At 34.7% G+C, this 12,229-nt stretch overlaps 1 protein-coding gene across 8 annotated transcripts in view; it reads left to right on the top strand.

The window, feature by feature from the left end:
• The window catches only part of ATRX (ATRX chromatin remodeler), a 314,554-nt gene that overhangs the window by 110,463 nt on the left and 191,862 nt on the right, over nt 1-12,229 (top strand). For all 8 annotated transcript variants that reach the window (XM_049643991.1, XM_049643990.1, XM_049643987.1 and 5 more), the window contains 2 exons: nt 5,833-5,966; nt 6,657-6,833. In XM_049643991.1, the coding sequence (XP_049499948.1) occupies nt 5,833-5,966; nt 6,657-6,833 (311 nt within the window). The remainder of the gene's footprint in view (nt 1-5,832; nt 5,967-6,656; nt 6,834-12,229) is intronic.

Below are 12,229 nucleotides of genomic sequence, written 5' to 3'. Positions count from 1 at the left end.
GAAGTTTGGGATGAATTGAGATGAATAATATCTGTTTTTGCCTTTCAAGTATAAGAAAATATTAAACTGGTTCTTTAATATGAACAAATTTTCTATATTTTTTATGTTAATAAATTTTTTCTTGTTAAAATTTCCTCCATAACTGCCTTAAATTTTACATAAAATCAGGGAATGTACATTTTGTAATTTTAGTTTATTCAAACAGTATAGCAAACTTCATAGCATAAATTGTTAATACACTGTGCATTCTTAATTTCATACAGCTTTTATTTTTTTCTGTTTGTAAGAGTTTTTAAAAAATTTATTTGATACTAATTTTTCTGGTACTCTCACTAAAAAGAAAACGGTGCTGTTTTTCATTAACTGCAAACATCGTAAACATATGACTAAAAAGTGTTTCAAACTGTTTAGCTTTTTGATTATTTAGTGACATCATCATTATTTCGTAAATTCCACCATTTTGGGGTACAGATCATTATACTTTAGTCATATTTTATAGAACGGTTCATATCAAGGTACTAATTTTGAACTAAAGACTTAAAAAATACTAATACAGATTTTGAAAATGAGGAATTCCATATTCTATAAAATATTCTGGCTTTTTTTTTTTACATTAAAATTTTTTTTTAACATTTATTTTCAAGAGACAGAGACAGAGTGCAAGTGGGGGAGGGGCAGAGATAGAGGGAGTCACAGAATCTGAAGCAGACTCCAGGCTCTGAGCTGTCAGCGCAGAGCCTGATGCGGGGCTCGAACCGACCAACCGTGAGATCATATCTTGAGCTGAAGTCAGACGCTCAAGTGACTGAGCCACCCAGGTGCCCCCCTTTTTTTTTTTTTTTTTTTTTTTACATATTTTTAATGTTTAGTTTTGACAGACAGAGAGAGCATGAGTGAGGGAGGGGCAGAGAGAGAGGGAGACACAGAATCTGAAGCAGGCTTTAGGCTCTGATCTGTCAGCACAGATCCTGACGCGGGGCTCTAACCCACAAATTGCGAGATCATGACCTGAGCTGAAGTCAGATGCTTAACTCACTGAGCCACCCAGGCGCCCCTAGTTTTTCTTCTTAACCCTGAAGTATATAACATTTGTTAATGCCTCACACTTTATTAGTAGAATATGTTTTCCCCACCTTGTTGTCACAAAAAGTTTTCAATGTTTTTTTGGCTGTAGCCATTTGAATTGTTTTATGTATCAACATTTTGAATATGGTATGGTATTTTAACACTACATATACTTAGATACTTGTTTTGCATCTCTAAAGAGTATACATTTAAACCTGTAATCTGCCTCAGAATTCTGTTTTAACTAATTATTCTATTGTGATATTGTGCACAAAGGTAAACAGTTTTTTTTTTTTTTAATTTTGTCATCTTTGTGTATGGATGCACCGTACTGTTTTGGCCTTCTAAAATAGCATTTTTTATTTAGCACTTTTCTTCAAACCTGTTTTCAGAACCTCTTAAAAGATAAAAGAATAGATTATAGGGATGTGTCTGAGATGGCCTGTCAAGTGCATTTCAGAAATGGAGCATACTGGACTAAAGATGTTTAGAAACCTTTTTTATTTAATCTTTAAAAGTCGAAGCTTGAATTCTTTCATTTCAAAAAACATATTTGGAAATCAGTGAAATACAGATATCTTTAACAATGTGACTATAGTGTATTCACAAAGTACTAATAAACATAGCAGTAGTGAATGAGTAGAGAATATAGATAGCACTGGCATACTAAAATTAGAGAATATTGGCATTCAGGATCTTAGGTGCTACTTCTGGCTTTGCCACTAACTAGCTTTGTTTCTATGGCTTCATCTTTTTCCCTTTCTAAGCCTGTTTCCTCCTTTGTAAAGTGACAGAATTGGACTCTAAGGTCCCTTTTTCTAGCTCTCACATTTTGTGTTGCTTTTGTAATAGCTATTTGCCTTAAACCTCCATGGTACAAGAGATCACTCTCTCGATTGCTTCTATTTCAGAAATTTAATGTTTTGAATTAGTGATTCACCTACCAGAAAGAGGTAGTTTACTTCGTTCCCTGTTTGAGCACTTAAACAAGAAATATTATGCATCTCTTTTCTAGATCAGATCAGAATAACTAAAGGCTTTTCTTGGCTTTGTCTCTCTCTTTTTTTTTTTCTTTGCTTGTTTGTTTGTCTTTGCATTGTTGGGCTTATTCCTTATTTTATTTTTGCTTTCTTGTAGTAGATGAAGGTGTAAGGGGTAATAAGACATTATCTTGGTATTATGTGATTTAGAAGACTTAGCTTGTTTGGATTATGGGTTTCTATGATTCTCTCATGCACCAGTTCCAATCATTGTTTGTGGGTTTTTACCCTTCCTCCCATATTGTTTTGCTTTCTCCCCTTCTCCCTTCCCTCCCTTTCAGGAAAATGGAGGAGTGGCTCCATTACTTCCAGCTCTGCCCAGGTTTTCTGCCACAGAGTGGCACAGCCTGTGCCTCTAACGCTTCTGATAGAGTCGTGACTGCTTTGGATGCTACACCTGCCCCAAGATGTAATATTGAGCATTGAGATTCCAGGGGGGCAGTACCTTGTTGCCTGGATGATTTTCTCAGAAACCTCCTGGAAAGCCTCAAGAAAGGAAACTTCAGAGCAAACAGAAATCAACTAGGGATCATGATTATACATCCATCACATGCATACCAGCATGGGTCCAGCCAAGGCCTCCAAAATGATGTTTTGCCAGCCTCAGCTGGTTCTCAAGTGATGATGTCCTTGAAGTCTCTGTGGCCCGTGACTCAAGAGTTAAGGTAGTGGAGTTTCCCTTAAAGCATCTCACAGCAGGCTTTATAGATGGGACACATCTCATCTCAACATGTTTGCTGACTACTCAGGTTGAAGGTCAGCCTCAACCCTTAGGTCCTTCAAATAAATTTCTAACTTTGAGGTGTAGGTTACGTGATAGGCAAGGTTTATGATGCAGTGAGTCTTTGACATATTGGACTTGAGTCATCAGTCAGGGAAATAATTTAACTTTATTCTTTTTAGGGCTTTAATATGCATGGCTATACATTAGGTTTTTCATTGGTCAAAAGGTGTTAGAGGGTAAATCTAAACTAAACTATCTCAGGGAGGTAAAGCTAAGGGAATCTCCATCATTCTGTATGTAACTTTCAGTTTGGAGAAAAATCACCATTCTCTGAATTTTGTAATTTTTTTCTGCTTCTAAAGTGATTGTGATTGTTCTATATATATTATGTTCTTAATGAAGGTTGTTCATTTAAAAATCATGTAATTTTTCAGTGTATGGATCTCATTTAATTTTCCATGATTTATTATATGATTTCATAGTTGATATAGAATTGTATTTTATTATCTTATGTGTATCATATTTCTCAGTTTTTTCATGACAATCCAGAACTTAAGTATGAATTAGGTAGGTTTACATATTTTGACCTTCCATTTAGTAGATGTATTCTTAAGAGTCTAGAGTTTGAAAGAAAAAAAAAAAACTTGTGGTTTCTTACAATTAACAACCAGGTTTTTATAGATAGTATAGAATTATAGACTTTTTTTGAACTTGTAATACAAACTGAAATCAAGAGATTGAAGTAACCTTTAGTGTGACTAAATTAATACTTGTACTTTTGTTGGTTATTATTGTACTACCCACATGGTGATATAACATCTTGTAACTGCAAGTGGAACTATGTTTTTCTATTTGTAATCTATTATTCAACACTTTATATTTATACATATACACATGCACACACACCCACTTTTACTCATTGCAAAAGAGTGGTTTTATTGAAATTGGTTCAAGAAAGCACTTCCTTGTCCATGGGAAATAACAAATGTAGTTTGTATTAGAGAGTTTTCCTAGACAGATGCTTTTATTAAATTTAAACCACCCTTCATTCTGAAACTGTTCCTAATTTGTGGAGGGTGTGTTGAAAGAGTCTTTATTTTATAACATGATGAAAATAAATGATACTTGGCTTTAAATTTTTATTCTTGGCAAAATGAAAAGTTGGCAACCCTAGATTATTCCCCATTTTAAAATGTTTATTGTGTACAATCCAAGTCAGCAAACCACTTATCTAGAAGTGTAAGAGCAACACTTTATAACTCAACTCCAGTAGGATTAAATTGGAGTGATCTAATCTTCACTTTATTGAAACACAAATCATATCAAAATCCCTCAAAAAAGCAAACTCATCTGTGGTTTCCTTTAGCACTTGGTAACTCTCTGTGTTGTCTATTTCCGATCTGTATATTTAGGGAAGGAAGCACCAAAAGGTAGATAATAAGTGTTTATGAAGTGATTACCTATTTTGCATCAGTCTGTTTTGGTGCCTTTGCTATACCTCTTTCAATAAAAATAGTAATGAACAGTGTACCTTTGAAATAAAATTACCAAGGCATTAACATCTCTTACCATTGAATGAATTCTTGATTGAAATGTGAGTGTATGTTAAGAAATATAAAGAAGGGTTTCAGATCCAAAAATAACAGAAGTTCCATGATTCAAGCTGCAAGTTTTTGATGAGCTAGAGAGTTAATCTTGATTGCACAGTGGATGTTTCCCATAAAAGTTCACTCTTATGTGGATCCTAAGAAACTTAACAGAAGTCCATGGGGGAGGGGAAGAAAAAAAAAGAGGTTAGAGAGGGAGAGAGCCAATGCATAAGAGACTCTTAAAAACTGAGAACAAACTGAGGGTTGATGGGGGGGGGGGGGGGGGGGGGGGGGGGGAGGGTGGGTGATGGGTATTGAGGAGGGCACCTTTTGGGATGAGCACTGGGTGTTGTATGGAAACCAATTTGACAATAAATTTCATATATAAAAAAAAAGTCCATGGAAAACTGAGAATCATGCTACTTTCCTTTTGAACCTGTCTATAAGGTATTCCTTTGTTAGTGTGATTTATGAATTTATATCAAAAAGACACTTCAGGTGCAAAATACCTCATCTTATACAAAAGCTGCTTGATTGCTTTTATCTTACATTTTCAGATGTTTTCCTTTAGCATAAGCATGGAAATTTATTAGGAATATATTTTATTTTAACATGAGATGGTATTAAAGAAGTATCTTCTCATGCTTTTAGCAGTTGATTTTTCCATTAACAAATTGGTCTTTGAGGAGCATCTTGAGAAATTTTGATATGAGTGAGGCTACTGTACTATCTACTTCCGTGGAAAGCGAAAACTCATGGTAATTTGTGTTCTTTTACCATGTGTGTAATTAATAGCACTCCTGTCCCTTCTCTTATCTGCCCTCGTTTGAATATTATTAGGGATTTCTGATTGCTTCGATACTTAGTGAATAGTATATGCTTGCATTTCATAACAGAGTTTATGAAGTAAATTGAAATTTAAGTGCCAAAAATATTATCCACCAGTTTCAGGCACTGTTTCATAAGAAAGTGGTTATTTACACATTGATTTTCTAAGAATATGTTTTGCTGAATGATCCTCTCATGTGGAGTTTTGCCTTGGAATGCCATTTGTCTGGAAAAGTTGATTTATTATTGTGAGCCTGATATTGCAGCTGTTGGATGATGGCTGCAGAGTAAATACAGGATTGGAAGTATGCATCATGAAATGGCAATTGGTCAAAATAGTAGAAATGTCCCTCAGATTTTTAAATATATTGCAGAAGTATTTAGAATTGGAAGAAAATCAGTGCTAAGAGCATCTTTCAAAAGTTTTGGTTGGTTGGTAGCTTAGGTTAAAACATGGCTTTGGTAGTCTTTTATTTATAGTATAAAATCTTTTTATACATTTATTTCTGTTTTGATAGTGAAAAATTTTTTAATTTGTTACACTTCACCACCAAATATATAGTTTTTTACTGTCTTTTTACTCAAGAATTGCCAAGAAGATGCTTTTAGAAGAAATTAAAGCCAATCTTTCCTCTGATGAGGATGGATCTTCAGATGATGAACCAGAAGAAGGAAAAAAAAGAACTGGAAAACACAATGAAGGAAACCCAGGAGATGAGGGTGAGCTCCAAAGAGAAGTACAGGATGTCATAATTTCATTGTTTGACCAGTTCAGTCTTTGAAGACTATCTGTCTGTGAAATCTCATAATACATGCATTTGAAGTTTATTAAATATTTAAAACTTTACTACCTTTACTCTTTTTGAGTATCTGGTAATAGTTGTGCATGTTTTTTCAGTTATTGCCAATAAACAGATGATTTTTATTATTATTTTTTAATTTTTTTATGTTTATTTCTGAGACATAGAGAGACAGAACATGAGTGGGGGAGGGACAGAGAGAGAGGGAGACACAGAATCAGAAGCAGGCTCCAGGCTCTGAGCTCTCAGCACAGAGCCCGATGTGGGGCTTGAACTCAAAAACCTTGAGATCATGACCTGAGCCAAAGTCGGTTGCTCAACCGACTGAGCCACCCAGGCGCCCCTAAACAGATGATTTTTAAAGCAAAATATTTTTTACCTTTAAAAAAAAATCTATGAACGTATTGGTGATGTTTAATTAATATTTAATTATAGTAATTGATCAAGTTTAATGTATAAGGTTGCCTGGTATCACCAGTGATATCAAAGTAAGTGAACAGCTCTGATTTTTTTTGTAAATCATGAAAATTTTCAACAATCAAAATAGTTTTATAACAGGTTTTAAAGGAAAAATGTCTGAAGGTTTTACTGATTTCTTTTCTCCACTTAGAAGCAAAACATCAAGTCAATTCTGAATCAGATTCAGAATCTGAAGAATCTAAGAAGCCAAGATACAGACATAGGCTTTTGAGACACAAACTCACTGTGAGTGATGGAGAATCTGGAGAAGAAAAAAAGATGAAGTCTAAAGAGCACAAAGAAGCCAAAGGCAGAAATAGAAGGAAAGGTAAGATATTTTAATTCTGAATATAAGGAATATACTGATTTTATAAACTAATTACAGTAGTCAAACTTTTTAAAGTTTATTTATTTTGAGAGAGAGAGAGGGAGGGAGAGAGAGGGAGAATCCAAAATGGGCTCTGTGCTGACAGCAGAGAGCCTGATGTGGGGCTTGAGCCCATGAACTGTGAGATCATGACCTGAGCTGAAGTCAGATACTTAACCGACTGAGCCACCCAGGGCTCCTACAGTAATGAAATTTAACTATTATCTGGACCACCTGTATTAAGTGAATATCAGCACACTGGCAAAAACTATTCTCTTAAATGAGAGTGAAATAAAGAATTTAGAGTGGGAAGATAACCCAGAAAATTATGAGATGACACAAAGAATATATTTTTAGTCTTTTTTTTTTAAAGTTTATTCATTTATTTTGAGAGAGAGATAGCACAAGAGAGAGAGAGGGAGAGAGAGAATCCCAAGCAGGCTCCGCACCACCCCTGCATTAGCACAGAGCCTGATGTGGGGCTCGAACTCACAAACTGAGATCATGACCTGAGCTGAAACTCAAGAGTTGGAGGCTTAACACACTGAGCCACCTAGGCACCCCTATTTTTAATCTTTAGTAGTCATACACAACTTAGATTAAAAAGATACATATGACAATAAATAAAATATACTTAAAGGCTATGTAAAAAATACAGGATTGTCTGTAACTGCAGGAAGAAATAATGCTTCCTAAGGAAAGACAATGCAGTTAATTTGGGAAGATTTATTATATGCAAAGCTTGTATATAGTCAGCTCAAATTTTTATTACATTAAAAGTCCGAATCCTTCTGCATTGAGTGCTTATGTGTTTCCAACATCATGATAAACATTGAGAATACAAAAATAAGTAAGGAAATCATTGTCTTGTATGGTGGTTTTCAGCCTGGCTATACATGTGGATTACTTTGGGGATTTTGAAGTATACATATTACAGGACTGCATCTCAAGCCAATTACAGCATAATTGGTGGTAGTGAGACCAAAGTATCCATATATTTTATAAAGCATCTCTGATATGATTCTGATATGCAACCAGGTTTGGCTGTCAGTGGTTTAGTAAGAGTTATTGACATTAATATTACATGAAATTATAGCACCATGACAGGTGTCTTATACAACAGAGGTATTGTATAGTGTGGCACAAGGGAACATTTCCTTAGTTTCTTAGGGGATGGTGTTTATCCCCAGAGGAGACTTCACAAAGATGAAAAGTTTCATTCAGCAGACCCAAGTTGTAATTGGGGACCAGGTAGATGTGTTGTGAAGATTTATAATATAAGAAGAGAAAAAACTTGAGAAGCCTCTGCAAAATGTTCACACATGGTTGAGGGGAAGCAGTTAATATGGTATATAGCGAAAGTATAGGAGGGAATAGGGAAAGGATCAACAGGACATGAGGCTGGGCCAAGACAGAGACCAGGTGTTGGAGACACTTGTAAGCTTTGGTTTCTCAAACTGGAATACTTGACAGTTGATTCATGGGTACATGAGGCTGTAGAGTAAACATTGCATACCTCTTTGGTGTGTCCATTTTATTTGAGCATTGGGGTAGAGCATTCTTAAATAATCACATGTATATTGAAAAATTAGCAGAAAGTTCAGAGAAACCTTTTGGTTTCTTAGGGGCAAATTTTAAAAACTTTACTCAGATTAACTCTTTGCCACTAGGAATAGGAAAGCAGTTTCGGAAGTATCTGAGAAGGACAATAGGCTCTAGAGGCTGGAGAGTCATTGGGAATTTTTTTTTTAATTAAAAAAAATATTTTTATTTGTAATATTTTTGTACTTTAGCCCTTTTGAGATATAATTCACAAACCATACAGTTTGCCTGTTTATAGTATACAAGCTGTATAAGCAGACAGCTTGATGAACATGTATGGCGCAGGACATTCATTACTAGTACTCATGAATCACAGCCTCAGCACAACCACCCATTGTTCCCATTGAAAGATTTTAACCAAGAATATAATATGATCAGATTAGTTGCTTATTATTCTGTTATACTCAGAGCTTAGATTTGTGTCTCTGGAGGATATTGCTATAGTTGATACCAAGCACAATTTTTGAAGAGGAAAATTGACAGGAGTCATAGACTGAATTGTTAGATCTTATTAATTGATATGAAAGACAAAAGTCTGGGATGACTGCCAGGTTTTTGGAGTTGTCATGGTATATGTATAACACTACCAGAATAGTTGACATTGCCAAAATAGTTGATATCAGAATCTTGGAATCCTGAACATTTAAAGGGCTGTTGAACAGCCCTTTGTTGAATAGTTATTCATTAAAGAGGAAGAAGAGAACCCCCTCCCCCACCCCACCCCCTGCCGCCACACACACACACACACACACACACACACACACACACACTCTAAATATGTCATGGATATTTTCATGTTAAATAAATAATAGTCCATCACTTTGTGAATGCGTTTTTTAAAAATTTTTTACAGCATGACTACAAGCTTGTTTTTCAGATTTTATAAAGCAACTGAGCAATTTAAGTAGGTTACATAACTTCACACGAATTCCTGTGCATCTTCAACAAAAGGGGAAATACTGATTTTGCCTCTGAGGCTCAGATCAGGATAGAGCCCTTTAGTGGACACAGTTACATTTGAAATGTTTTATTAAAGTCTAAGTCTTTTGTCACCTGTTTCCACTGTCCTCCTCTGTGGATAATTTATTACCAAGTATTTTTTCATTTGTTTTTGTAGGAGGGAGTAAACGAATCCTTCATTTATGTTTCTAATATGGATTATAATATTGATTGATACTACATTTAAAGTTGCAAAGGGGCTTTATTTCAAAGGGTGGCTCAGTCAGTTAAGCATCCCAAATCTTGATTTCGGCTCAGGTTCACGGTTACACACAGTTCGTGGGATCGAGCCCCACATCAACTATGCACTGACAGTGCGGAGCCTGCTTGGGATTCTCTCTCTCCTTATCTCTCTGTGTCTCTCTCTCTCTCTCTCTCTCTCTCTCTCTCTCTCTCTCTCAATAAATAAATAAATAAATAAATAAATAAATAAAGTTGCATAACTTTTCAGGTTTTACAAACTGTTGTGCCTGTATTGTCTGGAAATTTAAGTTAGGCAATGGGGAGAAATCAAGAGAGAATAATAGCTGACTTAGTAGATCAAGGGCAACATGTGAACTTTCAGTTTTCACCTAAATTTGAAAAAAAATTATAAAAGTTATTTTGGTGATAATTTAAAAAATTTAATTATTGCCTTTATTATTATCAGATAATATTAAATTGATTTTTTTAAGTGTGATAATGCTATTTATATAGGACAGCATCCTTATGCTTAAGGATAAAGTGCCATGATATCTGCACTTACATTTAGATGGTTCAGTGCAAAAACCTGTGTGTGTATATACAACAAAGAGAAAGCAAACAAATATGATAAATTTAACAAATGAGTTTAGGAGAAGGGTTGTAGATGTTCATTCAACAGTTTTTTCAAAGTTTTGGTACGTTTGAAAATTTTCAAAATAAAGTGATGAAAAATTAATAATAGGTTTAGAATTTTGCTTAATGACAGGATTTATATGTGTGCATATGGACACATGTGTTCTTCAAATTCCCAGTTGCTTAGCAGTTATTTTTTTATTTTTGTTTTTTATTGTGATAAAGTACACACAACATAAAATTTTAACCATTTTAATCATTTTTAAGTGTACATTTCAGTGACAGTATATTCACATTGTTGTACAACCATCAACACTCCACAACTCTTTTGTCATCCCAAGCTGAAACTCTTTAAACAATAACTCCTTATTCCCCTTTCCCCCATTTTCAATTCTTTACTGTATTTATGTTAACCCATGTCTTTTTTTAGATAGATCAGATTATAGATTCTGATTTCAGATCAATATAGATCTTTGAAAAAATTTATTTCAAAATTTAAAGTTGAAAGAAATGTTGCAAAAATAGTACAGATTTCCTATATTCCTTCTACCTAGCTTCCCTAATTTAACACCTTAAATTTAACTATATGGTACAATAACCAAATCCAGGAAATTAACATTGATAGAATACTATTAGTTAAACTGGGGGTTGAGTAACTATACCTGTAGGCTAAATCTGACCGTCTACCTATTTTTATAAAGTGTTTTGGAACCAGGTTATACTTAGTTACTGCTTTTGTGTAATTAGAGTGGCAAAGTTGAGTAGAGATAAGTAGTTGAAACAGAGACCATATAGCCTACAAAGTTGCAAATATTTACCATCAGACTTTTCACATAAAATATTTTCTGACCTTTGAAGTGGGCTAAAGATCTTACTTGGTTATGGTTAGTTTTCTCACTAATGTCTTTTCTATTCCAGAATCCAAACTAGGATGCCACATTGCTTTTAGTTGTGATGACTCCTTGATAGACTCCAATCTGTGACCGTTTCTCCTCCTTTTCTTTCATGACCTTGACACTTTTGAAGAGTATTGATCAGTTATTTTCTTTTTAAAAATTTTTAAAAATGTTTTTATTTATTTTTGAGAGAGCAAAAGAGCGAGTGGGAGAGGGGCAGAGAGAGAGAGAGAGGGAGACACAGAATCTGAAGGGGACTCCAAGCTCTGAGCTGTCAGCACAGAGCCCGACACGGGGCTCAAACTCACGAGCCGTGAGATCGTGACCTAAGCCAAAGTTGGACGCTCAACCGACTGAGCCACTCAGGCACCTTGATCAGTTATTTTCTAGACTGTTAATCCATATGTATTTGTCTAATGTTTTCTTATGGTTAAATTGAGGTTATTAAACATTTTGACAAGAACACCACAAAAGTAATATTTAACCCTTCTCAGAGTATCCTACACCGAAATTATATGATGACATTATGTCTTATACTGGTAATACTGATTACTTGGTTAAGTTGGTGTCTGCTGGGTTTTTCCACTGCAAAAAAAAATCTTTTTCTATTCATATTTAATTAATGTCTTGTGGAGAGATACTTTGAGACTATTCAAATATCCTGTTTCTCATCATACTAAAGCCCACTAATTTTAGCATTCATCTTGTCTGAAGCAGTTTTTGTGATGTTTATCTAGTGGTTATTTTCTGTTTCTTTCTTTACTTACACATTTAGTAATGGTAAGGAAGAGCTATCTGTTTTCCCTTATTTATCCCATTACTTAATATGAATTTATAGATATTTTATTCTGTTAGTTGTAATTCAGTTGTTCATTTTGTTGCTCACATTGTCCCAGCTTTGGCTATTAGAAGCTCCTTCAAGTTGGATCAAGTGTTCTTTGAATATACCCCAATCATTCTTTGAGCATTGGATTATTTTCTGGCACCACAAGATATTTGAGACTCATTTTGTGTATTCCCTGCCTGGTTTCCTCTGGCTAGAAA

The sequence above is a fragment of the Panthera uncia genome, chromosome X, assembly GCF_023721935.1.
Source record: "Panthera uncia isolate 11264 chromosome X, Puncia_PCG_1.0, whole genome shotgun sequence".
NCBI classification, from domain to species: Eukaryota; Metazoa; Chordata; class Mammalia; order Carnivora; family Felidae; genus Panthera; species Panthera uncia.
The sequence above is the reverse complement of the archived record's forward strand: the minus strand, read 5'-3'. Positions and strand labels throughout refer to the sequence as shown.